Below are 24,820 nucleotides of genomic sequence, written 5' to 3'. Positions count from 1 at the left end.
AATGTGTGGTGGGCTGTTGAAAATACTACTACGTGGAGATATTGATAAGTAGGGCCTTTCTTGCAACTCTATACCGTAACGTGCATGAAAATCCAAGAACTGAACAAAAACAGGGCTTTACTCGTTGAACAAAAACCTAGCTTGGTCGTCGGCTTAATCAAGTCACGAGGTTCAATTTTAAAATTCATCTTCAGATCACAAATTTATCGACGCAACTCGTCAGACCAGGCCAAGCCAAGCCATATTTAATAACTACGGTAGAAACTACTCTCGCCTTGCATGTATGATCGATATCTTGGCCTGGCTAGAAACTACATAATCTCATCGAAGTCTGTTCATTCCTCTAACCGGCTACAGGTTCTAAAAATAAAAATCTAATGAGAAAAATCACCCCACAACCTACCTGACCCCACCTACAACATGCTTTAATGTTACTGGTACATGGGAAAAAAAAATCTCTTCAAGCTCAATACGTCCAAATTCAAGAATGACTGTTCAAATGTTTCTCTTTGTCTTGGTTGCTCGGCTACATTTTCTTTCCCTCTGTTTCTTGAATACAATTTCACAGTCCATACCCGCATCAACTTTACTAACCATGTGCATTGGCTTGGGGTCGTGATCCTCTGCTCCCATAGGAATCTGAGACTTCTATGGTCTGTACGGACTATCAGGTTTCGTCAGCTGTCAGGCCAAGCATCGAGAGGCTCATGGTTGACTCTCCTAATCAGCATGTCCATATAGCCTGTAAGCATCCCTTCCTTTCATTGTTTCTACCCCAGCTAAGCTGCTGGCCCCCGGACTGTCAAAAGGTCAACGATCAAGTCTTGCCCATGTCCTTGTCCCAATGTCTTGTTTAAGCCAATTCAGCAATTCCAAGAATAACAATGGACAGCCAGATCAACCAGGGCGACGCTGCTTTGATCTACGACGTTTCCCAAGAAGTTTGAGCATGTTATCAGTGACATCAGGTTGGGAGTCGTCATGCTCATTTTGATTATTGTCGGATGTATGGGTTAACCAGGCCAGTGCTTCAATAGCAGCATCCCTCTCTGCTTGTTGCTTGTTTCTCTTGGGCTTCCCCACAAACTGCATTCCCTTGAATTCAACCAGTGCCCTAAACTCATTCGTCTTAAGGTGCTTTGTCTTGTATTTTGGAGGGGAGTGTCCAGCTCTCATCAGTAGGGTTTGGAGCAAACTTTTTGGATTTGCTCCGTCTTTTGTAAATCTGTCATTATCATTAGTTACCTTAGGCTTCCTGCTTTCACGACCAAACACAAATTTTCCTTCACATTGATCTCCTGATACCAGGTCTTCAACAGCAAGCATGAGGTATTTTCCTTCCTTGAGAATGTCAAGTTTAGGATCTTGAAGCTGCATCATCACAAGAAGCTCTTCATCGCTCAATGAAACAGATATTATTAATCAAAAATCTTTCCAGGTTTGAGGTAGATAGGTTAAACCCACAACAATGTTCATGTATTGGATATGTCAATCACAGCCACAATACAAAAACTCAGAGATACTCTACAAGTAAATAATATCATCACACCAAAAGAGATGTGTTCATGAACACAGTAACAATGAAAAGAATATTGCATCCTCGGGCAAACAACCATTCAACAAAAAGCTTTTGACAAGTACATTTTTGGGAGCTTTCAATGCAAATAGTTGCAGAATGGAATAAACTTTTTTTTTTTTTTTAAAAAAAAAAAACACAGTTCTAAACACCATCAACATTACCGCATCTTGGATCAGTGTTATAAGATCTGTCTGGCCAGGCAAGTCAAACTGGTGACCTGCTGACCAAGGACCTGGCTTGTGATCTATTTTTTTAATACCAAAACAACATCATTTCATGATTTTTTTTTTTTAAAATCAATGCTTGGGTTGACCAGGTCAACACCCGATCTGTGACCCGAGCCTTGGGCTAGGTTGACCCCACTTACATGTCTTTAATTGGTAAAATCTGAAAGGGGAAAAAAGTGGTCAAAGGATTTTAGAAAACATATAGATGATGCATGTTCAGTAGTTTACCTTCTGCAGGAGCATAACCTCTAACAGCTTGATAATATGAATCATTTAACAAGCACAGAACTAAGAGGGGTGTTTTATTTTAGTAATGGAAGGCGGAACCTCAGAAGATGAAAAACTAGGATTATGTATATGGCTAGTTGAAAGATGGAACATACAATTATTTTCTCTATACTAATCATCTTTCCCAACTCACCTTCTTCTGAATAAGCTTATCAAGTTCTTCATTAAGCTTTAAAAAGCACTCTGCCAAATTATGATCCATGAAGAAATCAATGTATCCGTTCAACATTTTCAGATGCCCAGCCTGAGCACAAGAAAATTACTGATTATAAAACTCTGCTAGTTCAATAGGAAAGGAATATCATAACTATCTATAGAAAAGAGCTAAAATTACCTGAGCTCCACAAGCAAGTGCACCACCAAAAAGGATCAGTACGGAATCAGATACACCAGTGGAATCACGTATGAAAACTGAGTTGACCTTTACTTTTTCACCAAAGACCAGCCATGGATAGGGAATTGTCTCATAGCGTGCATTCACAGAATTCTGAAGCATAACCATCAGCATTATCAAATACTCTCGTGGACAATATAAGAAACTTTTACAACATGATGACAAGAAGTCAAGAAATAGCACGCACATATACACTTGGCAAGGGTCTAAAAGTTTTCTAGTTACATGCCCTTCACATTTCAAGAACTTTATCAGTTAACAGGGAAACACACACACACAAACAGCAAAGTGATCATACGAGCTAGATGACTCAAACTCAAACTCAGAATTTATGCATCAAAGCATGCATAACAACCATTAGTTAAAAAAGTCTAGTCCGGCACACTAGTTTAAGTTTCACACTTACAGCATATAGAGAAACTTGGCCATCATCCATTGTTTTGAAAGACATGGATGTTTCTCTGTGCTGCGCACAAAGAAGAAAGAGCAAAATGTATCAGCTATCGAATTTCATGATGAAACACAGGATGTGCATTTGAAGCAGAGAAACATTACCACTACTGACGCAATTCCAGGATAGAGGCCAGAGCATATAATTGCACGAACCAATGATTGGTTGTGACTTAATTTGTTGTGGTTGTTTGTATCTTCTTCTATTAAGCCAGCATCTTTTAAAATGAAGTTAAATTGCTTCCTTAGAGAATGGATGGCCTGCAAAGTTTGTGCAGACAGGAAATTTCTCCAGCAATACTCATATGCCGATCCTTCTTTTTCAGCTTCTTTCCATCCTTCATATGCACGGACAAGAGCCATATGATCACTGTAGTCTTTTGCAGAGAATCTAGATTTTGCTGCCCCAGCTAACTAAACCAAAGATAGAATAGTTCAGCTGTAAATAAAGCCAAAGCAGGAAATATTTTGGAAGAATAACGCTCAAACATACAGGAAAATGCTCCAAATGCTGATTTATAAGTTTCAAAGGTGCATTGATCAATAACAAGATTGTTAATACAGGACCAATGCACAGGACACTATTGTTAATACTTAATTGCACTGTACTTACATCCTTTTTGTCCTGTGGCAGAAGGAAAGGATCCCTGACACTGAGCCCGGATACTATTGTTAGTATAGGACCAAAGCACCGAAAGATGGCACCCATTATTAACATTTTACCCAGCTTGGGATCTACTGGAAGCATTGTCAAATACTTCCCTGATTGAAAAATAAAACAGAGTTGTTTAATAATTATAACTAAGAAATAGAATATAAATAGTGGAGTTCTTCTCATCTGCAAGAATCAGCAAACTGACCAAGATTTGTCAGATTCTCCTTCTCATCTAATGCACCAATCATCTTCAGAAAATCAATCGCATTTTGGACCTGTCATCCATGAGGTTGCAAATTATTTGCATTATTAATACTTGTCAAATTGCAAAATGGAAAAGTGGAAGCCCTTAAGTTATGCATGCAGCTTGCATTATCTTTTGCAGTGTGTATTCATTAATTAGTGCATGAAAGGTCGTGGGCGATAAAAATATAGTAGGAAGCAATATCCATCCAGTTTCCCCTTGTACATTTTCATTAATAATTTACAAATGTTCTAGTTAATGGATTACTTTCTACAACAATCATAGACATGAACCATTAAACAGCTTCTACAATGATTGTAGGATCAGAAACCAGGTGGTATACAATTTACAACAAATTTTTATGGTGAAAAAAACCAGGTGGTCGCAATAACTCTAGAAAAGGTTGGCTAAGCTAATCTAGTTGAGGAAATTGAATGTGAGCTAAAATTGATCAATCGCAGTACGACATCCTCTATAGAGAGATGTTATCAGTTGTACGAGGTCTCCCTTGGTAGGTCCCCTTTACTTGAAGTTTATTCTAAGTCTTAAAGGTCGGCTCAATAAAGTTTCAAAGAAGAATATAGGCCAGCATCCAGGGGGTAACATGGAAATAAAAAATTGTGTTGACAAATTGTGTTGACAACACTTACAGCCAATGGTTTTGGTGGCTGGAGAGCAGCTGACAAGAATTCTCCTATGCTTCCAACCTGCAAACTCTTTATTTGCAAGCAAAGAGAGTTCAGGGGAGTCCTCAAAAGTTCAGGAAGTTGATATTCGGCAAAGGCTTCATATACACATCTTGGGTATAGGTGGTAACATTCGCCAGGCTGCACTCGGCCAGCCCTACCCCTTCTCTGCAACCCATGAATAGCCAAAGAAGAATATGTCATTTATGAAAAGAGACCAGGAAAATGGCATAGATCAAGGTTAAGCACAGAAGACGATAACAGATTCAAATAAAATCATAATCAATCCAATAATGCATGCTACCACGTGGCAACAGTGCATCTTAAACATTCGTAAAACCATCCCAGGCTGCATGAACCCTCAAGCTTAACCGACGATGTTTCCAGTGAAGAAAATACAACCCATACATTATATAAACAGGCATTCCATACACACTCAAGTGAGAATAGAGATCAAGTCTATTCCATTTTACAGTTAGAAGCATGCAATTTGGTAATAAACCTGAACAAACAAATCCAAATGATGTCAAAGCAAGCTTACTTGTCGAGCAGATGCTTTTGATATCCAAGAAGGTAGCAGACAAGGTGTGTTGTTTAAAGCATCATAAGTGGTTTCTTTTGCCTTCCCACAATCAATGACAAAAACTACATCATTGATTGTAATGCTTGCCTCTGCCATATTGGTTGCAAGAACTATTTTATGTACATTAGGAGGAGGTTTCTCAAAAATCAGTTTCTGCATAGAGTAAAAGGATGATAAGTAATATGACATGAAATCAAACACTCCAAATGATATGCTGAGCATGAACACTGTAGCATCCTCATTTCACTGTAGTTATTTTAATAATCTACTGTTATACTCTTTTCTAGCCTGGAAATAAACATGATAATTGCATATGTAGACACTAATTATGAATTGGGCAAGTTTCTGGAACACCCATTTTTCAGTGTGAGATATCCTACAATATAACAAATTATAATCACTCCTGGTCCCTTACATGGTCCGCTGCACCAGTATTGTTTTTTTGTTTAACTAGTAAAGGTGCCTCTAAGGGTCAGATCTGCATTGAGTAACTTGCCCAACGAGATAGACTGTGGAAAGATAAATGTTCCCTTCAAAGTGCAAATTAACACGCATTCTAGCATCTAGATAAGTCTAACCTTGACCAGAACAGGGGAGCTTTTAGGATTTTATTTCCATTCAAAAAACCTAACAAGATAAGTATTAACATAAAACTTAAAAGACTACCTGTTCTGAGGTTGCCATAGAACCATGGCAAGTTAGAAGCAGAATTCTGTTAGGATCACCCAGGAGAGGATGTGCTTTAAGTTGATCCCTCAAACAGCTAATATCCTCCCAGCCAGTCATGAAAACTAAGACAGCACCTGGTCGTTCCTTCCGACATATATGGCACAAAACTGCTTCAATAAGGTTAAATCCTATGCAATCAGGCATCCAGCGTGCCAGAGAGTCACGTGCTCTGGAACTATAATTGTCAAAACTTGAATTAGTAAGAGCATCCTGTCCACAAACAACAAGAGCAACAGTTCCCAAACAAATTAGTTTTTGCAAGTGCAGTAGATAGTGCTCTAGCAAATAGAACTAAAAATACCATTTTACTCCAAGTAGGCTAATGCACACAAGACTGAGAAATTTTGAAAAATTTAGTAATTTACAACTTTGTGTTTCAAGTTCTAGTAAAAAAAGTCAAATGAAAGTAGTATAATAGTAATAATCAACAACAGGTCTTCAAGAGACTGTCATACCTCAACGAGAGTAGTGATCTGGTTTTTCCTTTTTCGTGGTGCCAGTTGCCTCTGTGTTTTCCACATTTTCTCTTGGCCATAATCATCAATTTGATTGAAAGAAGTCAACTTATATCCGGTCATTTCCAGTACATCTTCTAAAAAATGTGCCCTCACTGGATATGTAAAGCCCTGGTAAAATACATGAACATTTTGAGGACCTCATGGTGCAAGCTATATCTCTATAACTGAAAACATTTCTGTTCCCAATAACCAGATGTAACAATTTTGAATCCATGTAGCCACAAAAGAGGATGCATGCTTTTGAATGGGCTTCATCAAAATAGAAACTTTTGGAAGGTGCAAGCATATATTTTCTTATGTTTACCAGCATTAGAAACTGCAGTATGGTTTTCACACTCTTCTGCATGCATGCACAAGCCATATTTCATAGTATGCAGTTACAAACCCTGAGTATTTCTCTCAGGCAATTTTTTTTGTTAAAAGCTAAACTCCAAAGCCAACATAGTCAAAATCACTTCAAAACAAAGTGCACAGCCAGCTTAAAAAACAATTTCCAAATCAAAGCCCAATGATACTTGAAAAAAAAATGAAAACTGATTATTGAAACAGTTGATGCTCACATCTCATCACACCAACACCAGAATGCTATAAATACCAACAAATAAGTGTATATTAATAACAATTCCTGCTTATAGCTTACTGGAATATGAATAGTTGGTGCTCCTCCAAAATAATTGGAAAAGAGTTCCGCATTCAAAGTGGCACTCATTAAAATCAATCTCAAGTCCTGACGACGTGAAAGAAGATCCTTGAGCACAATCAATAGGAAGTCTGTTACAGATAAAATGTAAGAAAAAGGAAGATAGTAGAACAACCTCTTGTGAAGAATAGATGACAAACTAAACTTATAAGGAAGTTACCTTCATTCATGCCTCGCTCATGAATTTCATCAACGAAAACATGGGTTATGCCATTCAAGTTGCGGTCACTTAATAGGCGTCGAAGTAAAATTCCACTGGTACAAAAAAGCAGATGTGTGTTTCTTCCTTTCACACCCTCTAGTCGGACTTTATAACCAACCTAACAAAAAAATCTGTTGTGGTATAGCCGCGAGAGAAAAAAGTTTTCAAATGAAAAAACAAAAAAGACTATCACGTTAACAAATCTAGTCTTTGTGTGTGCAATATGTTAATGTATTGAGAGAAAGAACGCCCACTGCTTCACCAAGAGGCTCTCCTCTCTCTGCGGACACTCTATCTGCAACAGCCATAGCAGATATTCTTCGAGGCTGAGTGCAAATTATGCTACAGAATGCTCCACGCCCAGATTCTATTTCTGACTCCAGTATATATTGAGGAAGTTGAGTGGTTTTCCCACATCCAGTCTCTCCAGATATTACAATGACCTACCAATAAGACAACTAATTAACAATAAATTTGGGAAAGGTAGACATTTATTACTCATATGTCATCACCATTAAAAGGTTCCTCTTCTGGTTTGATGGCCAAAAGTGTGAAAATAAAAGAGAAACAGAATAAAAGTTAAATGAAAACAAATCTTGACAAATTGAATGAAGTATCAAACATATGGACATCAAGAGAGGACAGATTAGAAAGTTCTCCAAACAAAAGCAAAACAAAAAAAAACAATTCTTTCAGCGAACATTGCACAATCTTTAAGATCATAGCTGAAAACAAGCCAATGAGCTGCATATTCAGACCTGATTCCTTGCTATTGCTTGGAGTAACTTCTCCTTTTCCTGGAAAGCAGGCAGAGATTTCCTAAAGTCCATCATTTTTCTGCCCTCAAGTGATTCCTATGAACCAAAGACAATAAGTACAGAACAAAATCAGAACGAGACACATGCTTTCTATCATCCCCACCCCTTCAAACATGTGTTATTGATCAGTTTACAATGCTAAGGATGTCTTGCCGATGACACTTAACAAATTAATAACAAAGATCTCAATATGAGAAAACAACAATCATACCCGCCAAGCTCTTTGCATGTTACGCATTCGCAAACTCCTCCTCTGAAGAACCCTTTCCATCACAGAGCGGTCTAGAAATGAATCTGGATTCTCATCTGGACTTGTATCTTCAATCTGATTGATGGACGCATCATCTGCATTACCACCAACTTTTCCAGCACTTAGTTGAATTCTATCAAGATGCTCCTGAAGTAAACCCTCAACCCTCCTTTGCAAACTTAGTGGGATAACCACCTGCACAAATGGAAAATTAAAATTCCAACCATCCAGCCTGACAAAACATCTAGAAATAACATTCATACAAACTCGTTCGAAGAGCTTCACAAATCATCACCTCCCTTTGTGGCCGCTTATCATCCAAATCAGGCCTGTAGTTAGGTAGAGGAACCTTGCTTGCAACAACCACTTTTCCATATAGTTCACTGATAAACAATGAAAAGCAAGATCTCAATATATCATTTCAAAATCTCAGTCCACTACGGGCACACAAAACAAATATACTTGTTAACAAAAAGTAACTACTGCCTCCATTACCTATAAAGTCCCATCCTTCCAGCAAGATTTGAAATCTGCTCATAGTCTCTCCTGTCTTTTCTATCTCTAGAAACAATCTCTTGGTCTGTTTCACTACGCAATAGCAAGCTGAGCTTCCATTTCCACTCATCAACATTGGCCACAGACGAAGAAGCCTAAAATTAATAACAAAACACCATCTTAGACCACCAAATTTCCCAACCTCTTGACAGTATAATCAGTCAGTTCATATACACAACAAATCAATTGCACTAATTCCCCCAGAAAACAAAAAAACTATCACATTCATCCCACAATCAACAATAATACTCACAACCCTTTTCATTTCTAGTTGATTAATCACCATTTATTCATTCAAATCCCAATATTTTACACCAAAAATAAAAAAATTACATTCATAACCTAATAAAACGAATGATAGAAAAAAAGAAAAAACAGACCTTGTGGTTTTCAAAATCACACTCGTACTCGTCATCGGAGAACTGCTCTACTGCATACCCACAAAAACCACGCCTTTTGGTCACTACAAAGCTGGTTTCATTAGAATTATGTAGAAACAAAAGCAAACTAAATAAAGGGTGGTTGTTTTTATTGCTGAAGATGGTATAGGAAAACGACTTCTTCTTGGCGGTGGTGCTGCATCCCAGAAGGAAACTTCTTAGCACAAGCTTCGAATTTTGCATATTTTAATTGATAATATACGAAGCAAATTCATTGCTTTTTGTGTATTATCGAAGGTTCAAATGCAAGACAAACCATTTCAAGGCACCATGTAAGCCACCAGTCTAGTAGAGGGAGGGAAGGGGAGAGAAACTGGCTAGTCCTTATAATAGCTACAGTGGAACAGAACGAACCACGGCTTTTTAATTGGGGAAACCTAATCTAGTCCTTGTAATATATACAGATTCTTCATTGAGTATCAAAATAAATGTTTTTATCAATTGGGTCCTAAGTATTTCATATATTTTTCAATTGGGTTCTTTTGTCAAATTTCTTTTTTTTTGTTAATATTTTACATTTAATTCACATATTTAAATTTTTTAACAGAATTGTGAAACACGCCTCTCAAGCTAAATAGGAACTGCTCGTAGCTATGTTTTACAGGAAATAAAAAGGAAGGTATGTTGGAATTTTGTTTTATTAACACGGTTTAAATATATTATAGGTTAAATTTTTTTTTAAGAATTTTTGATGTTATTTTAAATTTAATTCTTGATTTATGATGGTTAGTTAAAGGTTAATAATAATGAGAATTAATTTTTTAAATTTTAACTCTTAAAATTTATTATAAAAAAAGATGGAGAAAAAGTTTCTAACTTTATTTTTTTCATACTCTTTCCTACTTTATTTTTAGTGTTTTTTTTTTTTATATATATACTTTGATTTTCTTATCCTAAATCTAGGATTTAGGTTCATATTTTATTAAGAGATATCTAAGTTTTTTTACTTTGATTTAAAAACTTTATTTAAAAATATATCTGAACTAAAAAAATATTATTAGAATCTTCAAAGATATAATATAAATATTTAGTTGCACAAGAATTTATTCTTAATAACAATAAAAATTTAATTACTTTAAAATGCTTCAACAAATAAATATTCTTTTTTATTTTTAATCTAAAAATATATTTTTTATTATTAATATGAACATTATATGCTAAATATGTATGCTAAAATTCTGTTATTATTTTTGTATTGAAAACATGTTTATTATTAGTTATATGTTTACATGTTTATGGTTTCAAACAAATATATGTTCTTTTTTTTTATATTTTTTATTATGATAAATTAAATATTTTTATTCATTAGTATAATATAATATAACATATTTTAACAACATAATATCTAGTCAACATATTATTTTTTTTAAATAATAATGTTTTATTAAACAAATCAACCTAACCGGCATATTAACAGCGGCAAGGTTTAGCCGAATCAGATTATTAACTATGCCTTTTAAGACACAAAACGTGTGGTGTGGGATCTAATTAATAAAATCACAATTATATTTCACGAATCCATTGGTAGCATTTCAAGATTTTCAAGAATAAAGTTTTTCTTTTTTTTTAATTACCTATTGATCTAATTTATATGTTTCTATCTCAATATTTATATATAAAAAATCTCATATTGAATATTTATTTTAAATTAAAACCATATTTTTCCTCCTTATCTATATTATCTTTGGATTTATTAGGTCAAATTGGGCCATGTACAATCAATTCTCACATGATTTATTTATTTTTTTTCACTAGAAAAAATTACCAGTAAAACCCATGTATTTTTTTTATGTTAAAAAAAATATAATATGATCTTAATCTAACCCGCATGCTAAAAATCTATTCTCTAAGACTAAAGTTTGAAGGTGTTATGGATGCCGAAAGCTACAGCCTAGTTTTTCTGCTGTCCATGAGTCACTGGAAGTGAAAGGAAGAAAAAATGGAGGAAATTGTTTCTGAGTCTATTAAATAATTAAATTATTCCAGTGAGTTACAGTGTAAATTTCTTTTTCTGTTTTTTTTTTTTTTTTTTTTTTTTTATCCATATCTCTCTTCTAAATCCATAGAATAATTATTGATCCTTTGTATCTAACTGCTGAAAAGGTTTTTTTTTTTTTCGTCTAACAAATTAATGTTAATTAATATTTTCAATTTAATTTGCATGTTTTAACTTTTTAAGCTGTTAAATGCGTGGTGTGGGACTAATTAATAAAAATTACACTTTAGTCCCACACACACCTATGGTTTCAATTGGATCCTCAAATTGAAAAGTAAGCACTGTTTTTCTGAAATTATTATTATCTTTTAATATTGCTATATCTGGTATACATTTCTATTAAGAAATAGCATTAAAAAAAAAACTGCTCACAATTAATGATAAAACATGTTCCATTATTTATTTTTATTTTTTTAAAAAAAGATGAAATATGCTCATATTAAGTATATGTGCTCAGAATATAATAAACATGCGATCTCAATACTTGCATTTCAACTGTTCTAGAGATGCCTTCAGATATAGTATTTACTGATACTGCTATATTTTCTTGTTCTTGGAACATGGCTTTAGATCTTGCCAGATGAGCTAAAAATGCTATAGAAATGTGCTCCAACAGCCATAATTATTGAAACTGCCACAAAAATATTCACCATCAGTTGATTCTCATCATTCTTCTTGTCCTCGTCCTTGTTAGCAGAAGCTCTTGCATTCTCTGCATCCTCGGAAATATCCTTGTTAGACTTCTCTTTATCATCACCAGCAGCTGTCGCATTCTCCTCCTCCTCCTCCTTCTTCAGGACAGCACTCTCCTTTTCCTCTTCCTTTACCAATGGCTTTTCAACAACTTTCTCAGCTATCTTTGGTTCCTCACCTTTCTCCTCTTCTTTCGAAGGCTTTTCAGCAACTTTCTCGGGCTTTTCCTCTTCAACAGGCTTCACATTTGCTTCTTTCTTTTCGGTGACAATTTGATGAGCTTTTTCACCATCTAACCCTGCACTCTTCTTCTCTATTTGTTTTGTGGTATTAACCAATAAATCAGCTTTTTGAGGAGCTTCATCTTGACCCTTTTGAGACACCTCCTCGCTGGCTGCCTTTTGGGTGCTTGGAGCTTTAACATCTTTCCCTTCTGTTTCTTTGGCAGAGGTGGTTGAGGTTCTCCCTGAAGGAGTCTCTTCTCCATTCTTCTCAGGCTTTGGTTTTCCTGTAGAGTCTTGAAGCCCAGGATACTCTTGGCTAGCTGTGGCCTCTAATTCTCCAGTATCAGTACTTTTTACAGCAGGAATGTTTTTCGGAATCCTGATGGTTAGGATCCCACCATCAAACCCCAATTTCATTTGGCTCAGGTCACAATTTTTGGGAACGGTGTGAGCTGTATTAAAGCGACTGCGCATGTTATTTGCGAGTATACGCTCTCCATAAACTCTGATATTACTTTGCAGTTCGTCTGCTGAAACAACTATTTGCTCTTTCAAGAAACCTGCATAATTAACCACACTTTTTCAAGAAAATGCAAGGTTGGACCATGAAGATTTAAATCTGAATTTTAGGCAATTAGATAATCAGAAAGTTACCAGGAAGATATACAAGTAAAACTTGAGCTGCATCTTCTTCCTTCCATTCTGTATTTGGCTGAAAATTGGCTGGAATATTTTGAGAGGTGCTGCGCAAAGGTACTCTGCGGGGAGGATTATATCCTCTGGGCCGAAAACCAGTGTATCCACCTCTTGGATTCATCATGATTTTTATCCCTCTATCTCTTTTGGTATTTTTAATAACACGAAGTGGAAATTTTCGCTCTTAATTAATCTGTTGGCTACAATTTTCTGGTTTGTATTTATATTAGAAATTTTCGGATTGTAAGTTGGTTTTGAGTTTTCTTAACAATATGAACATTTGGTTGCTTTGCTTTTGTAAATTGGTTCGATGATCCCTTGGCCATTGTAAGACACAACTTCCTTCACAAATAAGGGAAGGTTTCTTTCTTTGGCATGTAGTCTTTCCAATCCATGGCATAACAATTACAACGGATGATGATTTAAGAAACATCAGCAATGTACTCCAAAAAATATTCCACTGCTGTACAATGAGAACTGAAGCAAAAGCCAAAGTTTTGTTGCCTTGGATATCGAATTTATTATCCAGCAAGAAATGCGATTCTTTGGCATTGGCCATCAATATGGCAATATATAGAACTTGTTAGAGAATGATATAAATCATATCCTGAGACTTCACCTAATAGCTTAAGCTATTGGGTTGAGATGGTTCTTTGACATGGTATCAGAGTCTTGATGATTAAGCGGTCAGGAGTTCGAATCTCATCATTCCATTTATTTGGTAAAAATTAAGCACAAAGTAATGTGGGCATGTGCAAGTTTCAAGCCCAAAGAGCTTTCGCTTGAGGAGGTGTGTTAGATAATAATATAAATCATATCCTAAGACCTCACCTAATAGCTTAAGCTATTGGATTAAGATGGTTTTTTGACAGGACTTAACTGACTTTGCGATGAAGTCTTTTGAGTGAATAGCCTGCTCTAGTATTAATATATTCATGTTTCCTAATCACCTTCCGGTCCAACCATTGATGAGGTGACTTGAGACCTTGGATGGGTTGAGGTTCAGGCCGAGTTTAACTAATAACGGTCTGATGACACCACATGACACTTAGGCTTTGTTGGATCTGTCTTATCCCATTGATGGGTGCAGATCCTTAATATAAAGTGAAAACAAAGGAATTCTGATCTGTAGGTTACGTTTAAAAGGATGTCTCCATGGTATTGTCTTATGTTAAAAAGGGTTTTTCTAGGTCAATTAATAGCGTGCTAAACATTGACTGAGAAGTTAAAATGCGATTATTATCCTGAGGCCAGGGAAGCGATCCAGGTCTCTATTTTTGAGAAATTTGAAAGCCATTCATGACCTCCTTCTTCACCATTTCTAGGAGGGAGTGGAGCCCTTTCAGTAGTTGGGGTTTCTTCTTCAGGACCAGGTTGTCTGGTGGTTGCTTTTTGAACTTTAACGATGAAAGACAAATCCAGCCTGAAACCTAGTCTTCATTTTATTCACCTTAAAATTTTCCGGGGCAGAAAAATCTTGATTGAAAACTACTATTATAAGCAAGTGGTCACTCTGCAAGAACTTGAATGACATGGAAGGAAGGCGAAGAAAGCACTAGTCCCTGCTTTTCTTATTAAGTTATACGTAGTATGTCGTAATGACTTCTCTCACACCTTTGAGAGAATGCAACATAAACCATTCCTTGCTTTCCAAATTGTCTGTTTATAGTATCAATTTCCAGGACATTTATGTTTAAAGCTTTGAGAAGTTAAAAATCATGATCCTGATGCCAGTTGATGCATGTGGTCTAGGAGTCTAGCTCATTGTTTATTCATAGATAAGAAATTAGTAGCCATAGTTTGTCTCATCTATGTTAAGAATTGGAAGAATAAAAGTATTGTAATTATTTTTTTTTTTTCCTTGAATTGATTAAACTACAGATGAAACCTGCTTCGAATACAGTGTAAATAGCTGCTTCATTGATGCCACCAAGCTAGTCATGGGGCATGCTTATGTACAAGAAATACATGTGGTGTGCTTATAGAAGTTAGATGTATCAAACTAACTTTTGCTAGTCTTGATCATCTCTGTATTCATTCTGCCTTCTTTCCAGATTGGCCATAGATGGTATAGAATACATAGGCTCCAATTGCCAGGATCAAAGAGAGTATGGTGAATTTATCTACTATATATAGCCTTTCAGTCACCACCCTTGTTACAGTATTGTGATTCACAGACGTTCCAGAAGAAGAACTTGCATTCTCCATATCCTTTACCTCCCCTTCCTTCTCTTGATCAACACTTTCACCACTCTTCCCCTCTTCCTTTTGATCACCAACCTGTCCTATAGTGCTTTGATCATCTACTTGCATCTTTCTGGTAAATGCTAATGGGAAATTAGCTTTTGAAGGAGTTTGATCTTGACCCTTTTGAGACATCCATTCGCTCATGCTTTTTCCACCTTCAACATCTTTGGTTTCTATAAATTCTTTATCCACAGTTTGTTGTCTTGCAGCACCATCTCCACTCATTTCAGGCCCTAACCTGCTCGTATTACTTTCTTGTAGGCTTGGAGCCTCTTGTCTTGTTGGGGCCTCTAATGCACCAGTACTAGCCTGAGCAGGAATTACTTTTGGAACTCTGATGGTTAGAGTTCCATCATCAAATTTGGTTTTTGCTTCATAGAGGTTAAATTTTTCAGGAATATCCTCGAACAGTGTATCGAAGTGCCAGTTTTTAAGTGCAGGATTACTACAGACTCTGATATAATGTGATGGTGCAACTATCCTACAATCTATATGGTTCTCAGCAAAGCCTGCAGAGTGCATAATTTACCAACAAATAAGGTTACAAAATATACATGACATGATCAAAGCTGGTTTAACAAAAATATTTTCAACGTACCAGGTAGATGAACATGCAACGTAAGAGCTTCATCTTCCTCTATCCGTTCCGTTTTCGGTGAAAAAAGCGATCGCGATTGGGTAGGTTTACCTTGGTCCATAACAGTTTATCAACTAATTCATGTACTCATAGACCTTTTTGATTTTGATATCCCTCAATGTGCCAATGTTTGAGTGTTTTATTATTTTTTAATGAATAAGCTGAAAGTTGATATTTATGGGAGGATTGCAAGGTAGTTTGGTTGTGAGTTCTCTTGACAGGGAGTCTATTCTTTCTTCGTTGCTTAGGTTTCCTTAAAATGAGGTTTTAGCTTTTGTCCCTCTATTTCCTGTGTACAAATTAAGGACAGGGATTCTCTACTTGTCCTGTAGGTCTTTTCCAAGGCTTCCGTACAGTTTTTTGAACATCAGGCCTTTCATAAGTGTTAAATTGTAAGAAATACCCCCCAACTATACGCAATCCTCAATTAAGCCTCCAAAGTCTAAAGTTAATAAATTTTACCCTTAAACTGTCGAGCATTACCCAAAATCACCATCATATTTTGGTGCAAAAATCAGAGGGTAATAGAACGTGACAGGTGGCAACAAATAAACTCATCTGTGTTAAACTGATTCTGGAAGAATCACTTGTCATGAAAAATGAAAAAACAAAAACAAAAATCATTATTGAAATTGGAGTTTGTGTGAAATAAGTGATTTAATTGTTTTAAATTATATTTTTCCTTCAAAGGCTGCATATAGTTTACCCAGAGTTATTAAATCATGTTGGATCCATGACCTACTCTAAGTCCTAGATATTACTGGTTGAATGAGTTTCAAATGCTTTTCTTTTACTTTACAAATAAAGGAGGAATTCTCTCCTTGGCCTGCAAACCTTACACTATACCTTGTTTGCGTGATATAGATATTTGTGAATGTCCTATCAGTCTTTGGCAGGGTAAAAATATTCTCAGATTTATAATTAGGGGATTTGAAAGAGCAAATAAATAGTTATTGGAGGTGAGGAATTTAATGATACAAGTATTTGAGGCCTGGATTTTATTGTAGAAATTTACACAATGGGTTTAAGCAGTTGACAAATACGAGTTAATGCATGATATTGCAAGAATTAGTCTCTGGAAGTTCCAGATGATCGATAGCTGTAAACCATGTAAGCTCCAAGTGCTACAATCACGAGGACTGCCACACCCATATTCACCATTGATTGCCCTTCTTCACTTAGCTCCATGGTGCTAAGTCCTTTCATGGTCTTCTTTGCAGCAGTTGCAGCTACATTCTTCACTTCCTTGACTTTGCCAGCAACATTGAAATCCTGCTTTGTCTTTTCTTCAGTACCAGCACTAGCAAATCTAGCACTCTTTTCTTTGTCTAGTTTGTCCAAAGCTCTAAGAGAAGCGGTTTCACCAGCGAACATTGATTCTTTTCTTTTCTTGCTACTTTCATCTCCTTCTGTTGCCAGAGATTCTTTTCTTTTCTTGATGCTTTCCTCTTGTTCAAGCAAAGTCTTCTCCTTTACTGATTCTGTTGGCAGCTTCTTGCTTACTTCATCTGTGCTTTCTTTCTTTACAGCTGTGGGCTTTTGGTCAACTGTTTTAGCACTAGAGACCTGATCAGTCTTTTCATCTTTCTGCTTCATTGTATCAGTAGTCGAAACAACATTGGGTGGGGCTTCAGCTGGACTCTTTTGAGACTTTTGATCTTTCAAGGGTTCTTGAGGGCTTAGAGCTCCCATCTTCTGGCCATCTGTTTGTTTCGGGCTAGAAAAGCCTGCAGCACCCTCCATTCCCTTCTGTGCCTTTGTCTCCATTTTAGGTTTCTGAGAGACTTGAGAAGTCGTAGTCTTTTCTGGTAGGGCATCTTTTGAAGGCAGCAAAGCCTCTTTGGTTCCCTTTGCTTCTTCCTTGGGGCGAGATTGTTTGATGGTAGCTTTAGGCATTTTAATGGAAAGAATTCCATCATGAAAATTGCCTTGAATTTTGTTCACCTCACAGTTTTGTGGAACAGGATAAGTTTGATTGAATCGACTCCATTTATTATAAGAAAGTGGTCGTTCTCCGGTAACTCGAACGATTCGGGCGGAATGAACATAAGTGATCTTCAGCTGCTCCTTTAGAAAGTCTGCAAAATCAGGAAAAATATTATAAGAAAACTGGTGTCTCTTTAACACCATCCTCAAAGCTTCCACTCATCCTAATTCTGAACCATTTAAGACACTGCGAGGTTAAACCACGAACAATCGTTGGGCAGAAGTTATAAAGCCTAAAAATAAATGGTAAAGCTCACCAGGAAGATGAATGCGCAGAACATTTTCCACCTCTTCTTCCTTCCATTCAGACTTGGGTTGAAAATTCTCGTACTGGATAGCATCATATCCTCCAGTGCGTGTCCTCATGGCCATTTCTATTCCTCTCTTCTCTTTGGTTTTCTTAAGTTAGTAGAATGTGTTTGGTGAAGTCATGGTTAAGCCTGTGTTTTTATATAGGCCTGAAACAATGGAGGATCGCTAAAGGTTGTCCTTTCAGACTTTCTTAATCAGGAAACTATTCTTTCTTGATTGATTTAGTTTCTGAAAGTTTCATGAGATTTCAAGTATCCCATGATCATGTATGAGGTATAACCTGCTTAAGAAATAAAGCTGAAGTTCTTTGTTTGCCCTGTACTCATTAGGTTATCCATCCTCATTTCTCAACTCATCTGAAACAAGATTTCTTAACCATAAAATACACAAAACATGTTTTACATGCAGGAGAAATACTCCAGGTGGAATTAATAAAAAAATACTGTAGCAAATTTGGAATTGCTTTGGCATGAAGCATATGTATCCTGTCAAAATCTTTTAATTTCAGAAAAGTTAGCTGAATTCCTTGAGCTCAGAGACATCTCTGCTCAAAGGCTTTCTCTTTATGTTTCTGCCGCACCTTTTGACCCTTGACGAGGCATTTGATTTCTCTGCAGGTTACGGGGCATGAGCTTGACAGAAAGCATCCAGAGAGACATCTCTGACAACCCAAGAGACAGGTTCAAGAAAGAAATGAAAGGGGGAGGCAAAGAAATGCGTGCAGGAAGCAAAAGCTACAACTTAAATTATCTGAAAAAAGAATAACTTTATGGCCTAGGAATATTGATGCTTACTTTTACAGAATTTCTTCTAAAGAATCTTCCTGAAAGGGTTGAATCCTGAAAAAAGAACTAGCAGCTAAAGAAGAATGGCTCTGCTGAATATTCTGACAGATACAAATAGAAACTTGGACAGTGAGTAAGCAGCAACATAAACAAAATGGGCTTCAACTGAAGGAGTGTTAGTAAAAGAATTGGCACCTGAAGAACAGAGACTGCTCACTAGGCTGTATCCAGCTGCCTTTATCTGCATGAGCTTGCAGTAGGGAATCCTTCCTGTGAGAAGAATTCCATAACCTTTCCTACAAGGATAGCTAATGTTCGAGCACAGTTAGCTGACCCGACACCGACCTTGGGGTGTGGGTTTGCCGGGACCCAAAACGACCTCGTTTCGGGCTAATTTTTTTTAAAAAAACTAAAATGATGATGTTTTAGATAAAAAAACTGTTAGTTTGCCATTTTTTAAAAAATAAACTATGCTATTTTTTTTATAAAAAAAGTCAACTTAATTTTATCGGTAAACTTTCAAATTAAAAAGGGAATCACATCCACAAAACTTCCGATTTTTATCATGAAAAATACATGGATTTCCTGATTTCTTGCTAAAAAAACCTTCAGTTACCAACCCTCCTTACAATAGTAAATAATATCGGGCTGTCAGTGACTAATTAAATGATTAGTTCCGGTCTTAATTCAGTTCCTATCATATTTAGGATAAACGCTTGTCTAAATCTAGTAAATATATTGCCTTATATATGCATCCTTTCTAGCTCTTCTTTCAAACCAAAATCCTCATAACCTATTAAACTATTGTTTATTTCCCTTTACATGCGCCTTGTAAGTTTTTTCCTGTTTTTTTCGCCTGGTCTATAATGTTTGTTTTGTCTTTTTAAGGATGTTGCAAAATTTGGTCAAAATCTTTGGACAATGTTTGAGAAAAATAGGATAGCTTTGACTGTGGTTCGTCTAATTCATGCACAGGTACAGTGGTGGAACTTGGAAGTATAGTTAAAAAGCTAGTATGGCCAAGGCATGGATCGCCCTGGTGGGGCTATTATTTATATGTTGCTGGTCATCTACAATGGGAGCTGAAGAACATGTTCTATACAAAGATCCAACGAAGCCAGTTGATTACAGGGTTAAGGATTTGCTAAAAAGAATGACACTTGAAGAGAAGATTGGACAAATGGTCCAGCTTGAAAGAACTAACATGACTGCTGAAATCATGAGAAAATACTACATTGGTATGACTGCAGAAACCCAAAAAATGCATGCACGTTGCTCATGTTTTTCTGCATTTAAAAGATTCTTGAGGCCTAGAGTGAAGAACTAAATAATTGGTGTGATTAATTATAGGGAGCTTGTTGAGTGGAGGAGGGAGTGTGCCAGCTGATAGGGCTTCTCCAAAACAATGGGTTGATATGGTGAATACGTTCCAAAAAGGGTCTCTATCAACCCGTCTTGGCATCCCAATGATCTATGGAATCGATGCAGTCCATGGCCACAACAATGTTTACGAAGCAACCATTTTCCCTCATAATGTTGGCCTTGGAGTTACCAGGCAAGTTCACATACGATTTGTCACAGGATCGGAGGCAGCTTTGATACCATGTTAGATAGCGTGTTTTGTGTTTTGTTCTTTTTTCTTTTTGTGTATTTCTTCTGGTGTATTCATGAGAAGTTTCTTTATATAGTTTTCTCATTGTTTCGCCTTGGATTTGAACCTGAGTTGATACCTTATTGGATTTGTACTTCATTTTTATATATATACCATGATGTTTCAGGGATCCTGCCCTTGTGAAGAAGATTGGTGCTGCAACCGCGCTTGAAGTTCGAGCAACTGGAATTCCATATGCTTTTGCTCCATGCATTGCGGTAAACTAAGCGATTAATCTCGATCCCATAATTGCTACGACTCAAATTTTCCCTTGATCTTATCATGCCACATATCTATCATTGCCTTATGCAGGTCTGCAGAGATCCAAGAGGGGGCAGGTGCTATGAAAGCTATAGTGAAGACCACAAGATTGTCCAAATGATGACTGAGATCATCCCTGGTTTACAAGGAGATGTCCCTGCCAATTTTCCAAGAGGCGCCCCTTTTGTTTCTGGAAAGTAAGAATTGATTTGCCAGGCCTAATGCGTCATTTTCTTTATCAATCATGCACAGATTCTTCAGCTCTATCTCATCATGACGTCTATATTTTGCCCTTTTCTGACACCATGTAGAGACAAGGTTGCAGCTTGTGCCAAGCACTTTGTTGGGGATGGTGGCACTGTCAAGGGCATTAATGAAAACAATACCGTAGTTACCCATAACGAACTCTACAACATCCACATGCCTGCCTATTTGAACTCACTTGATAAGGGTGTTGCAACAGTCATGGTATCCTATTCGAGTATCAACGGCATCAAGATGCATGCTAACCGTGGATTGGTTACCGGTTTTCTCAAGAGGAAACTCAAGTTCAGGGTAAGACACGGATTCTGGCAGATCAAGTTATTGAATTGATGCACATGAAACATTGTATCATGTACTGTTGCCTGTAAATTTCAGGGTTTTGTCATCTCAGACTGGGAAGGAATCGACAGGATTACCTATCCACCTCATAAGAACTACAGTTACTCTATTCTAGAGTCGGTTAACGCTGGCGTCGACATGGTGTGTTACAAACCATTGTTCTCAGAGATTAAATGCTTGGATATTGATGTTAATTTCACCCAAGGAGTAGATATCTAACATTGGTTCTGTATGATTCAGGTTATGGTTCCTTACAACTACACAGAGTTTATTAATGGTTTGACCGATTTGGTTAACAAGAAGGCCATTCGCATTCAACGCATAGATGATGCAGTTAAGAGAATCTTGAGGGTCAAGTTCGCAATGGGTCTCTTCGAAAATCCACTTGCCGATTACAGTTTCGTTGACAAGCTCGGAAGCAAGGTGAGTGTGAATTCTGCCAGGCGGATGAGGCCGTGTTTCTCACTGACCACTCCCCTGAAAATGATTCTGAATCACCAGATTGGGTTAACGATATTTGCTTTCTTTCTTCAGGAACATAGAGAACTAGCCAGGGAAGCTGTGAGGAAATCCCTTGTGCTGTTGAAAAATGGAAAATCTGCTAAAAGCCCTGTGGTGCCTCTTCCCAAGAAAGCAGGCAAGATCCTTGTTGCTGGAACACATGCTGACAATCTTGGCTATCAATGTGGTGGCTGGACAATAAAATGGCAGGGACAAGAGGGAAATAACCTGACAGCTGGTATATAATAATCTCAACTCACTTCCTGTTTAATTAGCAACATATTGAAATATTGTGAATACAGAAGGCAGATGCATGATGGAACTTGTAACCCTTGAGCAGGCACCACCATCCTTAAAGGCATCCAAGCTGCCGTTGATCCAAGCACTAAAGTAGTCTTCAGAGAGAATCCTAACGCTAAATACGTGAAGTCCCAGGGCTTCTCCCATGCCATTGTTGTTGTGGGCGAGCCTCCATATGCAGAGACAGCAGGCGACAATCTGAACCTGACGCTCCCAAATCCCGGTCCGGGGATAATAAACAACGTCTGCGGGGCTGTCAAATGTGTTGTAGTCATCGTCTCCGGTAGACCACTAGTGATTGAATCGTATGTTCCAAAGATTGACGCTCTTGTGGCAGCATGGCTTCCAGGAAGTGAAGGCCAAGGTGTTGCTGATGTTCTATTCGGCGACTATGGATTCACTGGCAAGTTGGCTAGAACCTGGTTCAAGAGGGTCGATCAGCTTCCAATGAATGTTGGTGACAAGCACTATGATCCACTCTTCCCATTTGGTTTTGGCCTTGAGACTAAGCCTTCAAACTAGATTCTTTCCTCAATCTTCTCCATGCAAGCTTTTGTGAGACCAGCATTCCTTGCAAAATAAATCATAGCAGTTCATCCCATTGGCATCTGTCTCTGAAGACTTTTTTTTTTTTTTAAAGAAGAAATTTGGTTAACACTTGTATGGTCAGATCATGACTCTCCATAATGATCAATCCTGGATTATGGATTAGAATAACCTTCTCTTTTTTTTACCATTAAAATTGCGGAACCATTTAATTTCTATCTAAATAAGTTTTATTTAACGATACCACCGTTTTATATAGTCTAAAAGTTCGAATGTGCAACAATATCGCTTAAAGAGTCAAGTTACATTACGGATTTTTGTATCATTTTGAATGCTTTGGACCATTTCTTGATTAATTTCTTTGACTCTCCGGCTATTGGATTCAAATGATTGGTGGATCCCCTTTTCATACTTTCTAATTCAAAATAAATTTTTATTAATCCAAGTCTAAAATTAGGGATGGCAATGGATACTCGGGGGTTGAATTTTTTTTTTTATTCATATTTATCTATTCATTTATTATGATAAATTTTTTAAATATTCATATTTTATTCATCGAGTTTCGAAGTACCAAAATGAATATTTATTGTTGGACTATTATTTAATATTTTTTAAAAAAATTAATATATACTTGAAATATATATATATAATGATTTTGGTTGGTTGGGTTGGGTTTGGCAATATTTATATATATATTATTGATCACTTATTAACTATTAAAAAAAATCATTTCATTCGTATTGATTCGAGTTAATATCCATAGATTAAATTTTCATAATTCTAAAATTCACTTAAGAGAGGGATTCAAACTTGTCTTTCATTTAATTAACTCTTGTTGCGTCAACTTTTTTTTTTCAATTATAATTTTTTTTAATTAATATAGATATTTAAGCTAATTTACACATGCCTTAATTAATCTCATATACATTGAAGTTAATAATCATATAAATCTCTAGTAGCTCTGAAGAATACTCAAACTAAAACTATTAAAAATCAAACTCAATGTATAACTAGTTAAACCATCCCTTAATATTCTAATCACAATTTCAATTTTAATATGTTTATATATATTTTAATTTTGTTTTATATGATGGGCTCTACCAAAAATTGAGGTCTAACCTCAGTTATTGCGAATAAGTTTATTGAGGTATGTATCTCAATTTTAAATTATGAGAAGAAGCTTGTCGACAACAAAAATAATAGTAAAATTACTGTTAAAAACCATTAGATCAAAATCAAAATAACCTCATTCTTAATTACAAATTATTAATAATCTAATTTATAATATTTAATTCAAAAACTATAAAATTACTATATATCTTTTTAAGTAATTTTATAATTAAAATCACTTTTAAGAAATTTTAAACACCTTATTTTTTTTTTCAACATAACTTATTATAGTTTTAACCTAATATATATTTCATCAAAACTAATCAAAACTAAAAAACCTTTTCTACACAAGCTACCGAGAATGCCAAACACACATTTACATGAAATGTCCCTGGTTTGGAGAAGTTGCATCAGCTGCATTGTCTCAGCATTTCCATCGACCATCTGGGAACTGGGGCAGATGATTTGAACTTTCTCTCCACGTTGGTAAATGTGACCAGTTTGCAGCTAGTGAGTGGCTACAAGTGATAACAACTTTCAAGGGTCATTGCATGGAATGGGAACTGAGGTGTTGGCCCGCGGCGATGTCTACAGTCATGGCATACTTTTGTTAGATTTGTTCACAGGGAAGAGGCCTTCTGATGATATGTTCAAAGAGGGTTTAAACCTCCACAAATTTGCTAACGCTGCTTTGCCTGAGCAAGTGGTGGATGTTGTGGTCAGGAAATGAAAAAAATTCAGAGACAAGTACAGACAGCAGCCACAAGTTTCAGGGGTGTTTAACTTCAATAATGGAGATTGGAGCTGCTTGTTCTGCTTAATTTACACAAGAAAGGATGAACAGGTGAGGTGTTGCAGCAAAGCTGCTTTAAATCAAACGCAAACTTCCTTAATCTTGTATTACGTGGAGCGTTCAAGAATATTTGGGCAGAGAGAAGAGGGGGGGAGAACAAC

At 36.5% G+C, this 24,820-nt stretch overlaps 5 protein-coding genes across 5 annotated transcripts; 1 reads left to right on the top strand and 4 right to left on the bottom strand.

Moving 5' to 3' along the window:
• Positions 1-275: 275 nt before the first annotated feature.
• On the bottom strand, positions 276-9,660 carry LOC118045030 (DExH-box ATP-dependent RNA helicase DExH3). The gene is made up of 19 exons (XM_035053522.2): positions 9,259-9,660; positions 8,819-8,973; positions 8,619-8,706; positions 8,285-8,518; positions 8,014-8,109; positions 7,510-7,698; positions 7,214-7,373; positions 6,994-7,124; positions 6,291-6,461; positions 5,773-6,045; positions 5,065-5,259; positions 4,488-4,691; positions 3,799-3,868; positions 3,552-3,700; positions 3,044-3,352; positions 2,895-2,954; positions 2,429-2,581; positions 2,228-2,338; positions 276-1,371 (listed from the first exon to the last, which is right to left on the bottom strand). Exons 1-19 carry the CDS (start codon positions 9,499-9,501, stop codon positions 898-900), a joined length of 3,465 nt encoding a protein of 1,154 aa, XP_034909413.1. The 5' UTR covers positions 9,502-9,660; the 3' UTR covers positions 276-897.
• Positions 9,661-11,679: 2,019 nt separating this feature from the next.
• Positions 11,680-13,184, bottom strand: LOC118045031 (uncharacterized). Its single transcript, XM_035053523.2, has 2 exons — positions 12,886-13,184; positions 11,680-12,791 (listed from the first exon to the last, which is right to left on the bottom strand). Exons 1-2 carry the CDS (start codon positions 13,049-13,051, stop codon positions 11,881-11,883), a joined length of 1,077 nt encoding a protein of 358 aa, XP_034909414.1. The 5' UTR covers positions 13,052-13,184; the 3' UTR covers positions 11,680-11,880.
• A 1,594-nt stretch (positions 13,185-14,778) lies between these two features.
• LOC118045033 (uncharacterized) lies at positions 14,779-15,967 on the bottom strand. The gene is made up of 2 exons (XM_035053524.2): positions 15,773-15,967; positions 14,779-15,683 (listed from the first exon to the last, which is right to left on the bottom strand). The coding sequence occupies exons 1-2, from the start codon at positions 15,870-15,872 to the stop codon at positions 14,962-14,964; spliced, it is 822 nt and encodes a 273-aa protein (XP_034909415.1). The 5' UTR covers positions 15,873-15,967; the 3' UTR covers positions 14,779-14,961.
• A 773-nt stretch (positions 15,968-16,740) lies between these two features.
• On the bottom strand, positions 16,741-18,294 carry LOC118045034 (uncharacterized). The gene is made up of 2 exons (XM_035053525.2): positions 18,055-18,294; positions 16,741-17,889 (listed from the first exon to the last, which is right to left on the bottom strand). The coding sequence occupies exons 1-2, from the start codon at positions 18,167-18,169 to the stop codon at positions 16,880-16,882; spliced, it is 1,125 nt and encodes a 374-aa protein (XP_034909416.1). The 5' UTR covers positions 18,170-18,294; the 3' UTR covers positions 16,741-16,879.
• Positions 18,295-19,909: 1,615 nt separating this feature from the next.
• LOC118045035 (uncharacterized) lies at positions 19,910-22,732 on the top strand. Its single transcript, XM_035053526.1, has 9 exons — positions 19,910-20,132; positions 20,245-20,449; positions 20,673-20,763; positions 20,858-21,003; positions 21,118-21,361; positions 21,446-21,550; positions 21,650-21,832; positions 21,944-22,148; positions 22,251-22,732. The coding sequence occupies exons 1-9, from the start codon at positions 19,910-19,912 to the stop codon at positions 22,730-22,732; spliced, it is 1,884 nt and encodes a 627-aa protein (XP_034909417.1).
• The last annotated feature ends 2,088 nt before the right edge of the window (positions 22,733-24,820 follow it).

Source organism: Populus alba, chromosome 8, assembly GCF_005239225.2.
Source record: "Populus alba chromosome 8, ASM523922v2, whole genome shotgun sequence".
In the NCBI taxonomy this organism is placed as follows: domain Eukaryota; kingdom Viridiplantae; phylum Streptophyta; class Magnoliopsida; order Malpighiales; family Salicaceae; genus Populus; species Populus alba.
This window is presented reverse-complemented; position numbering and strand designations above follow the sequence as displayed.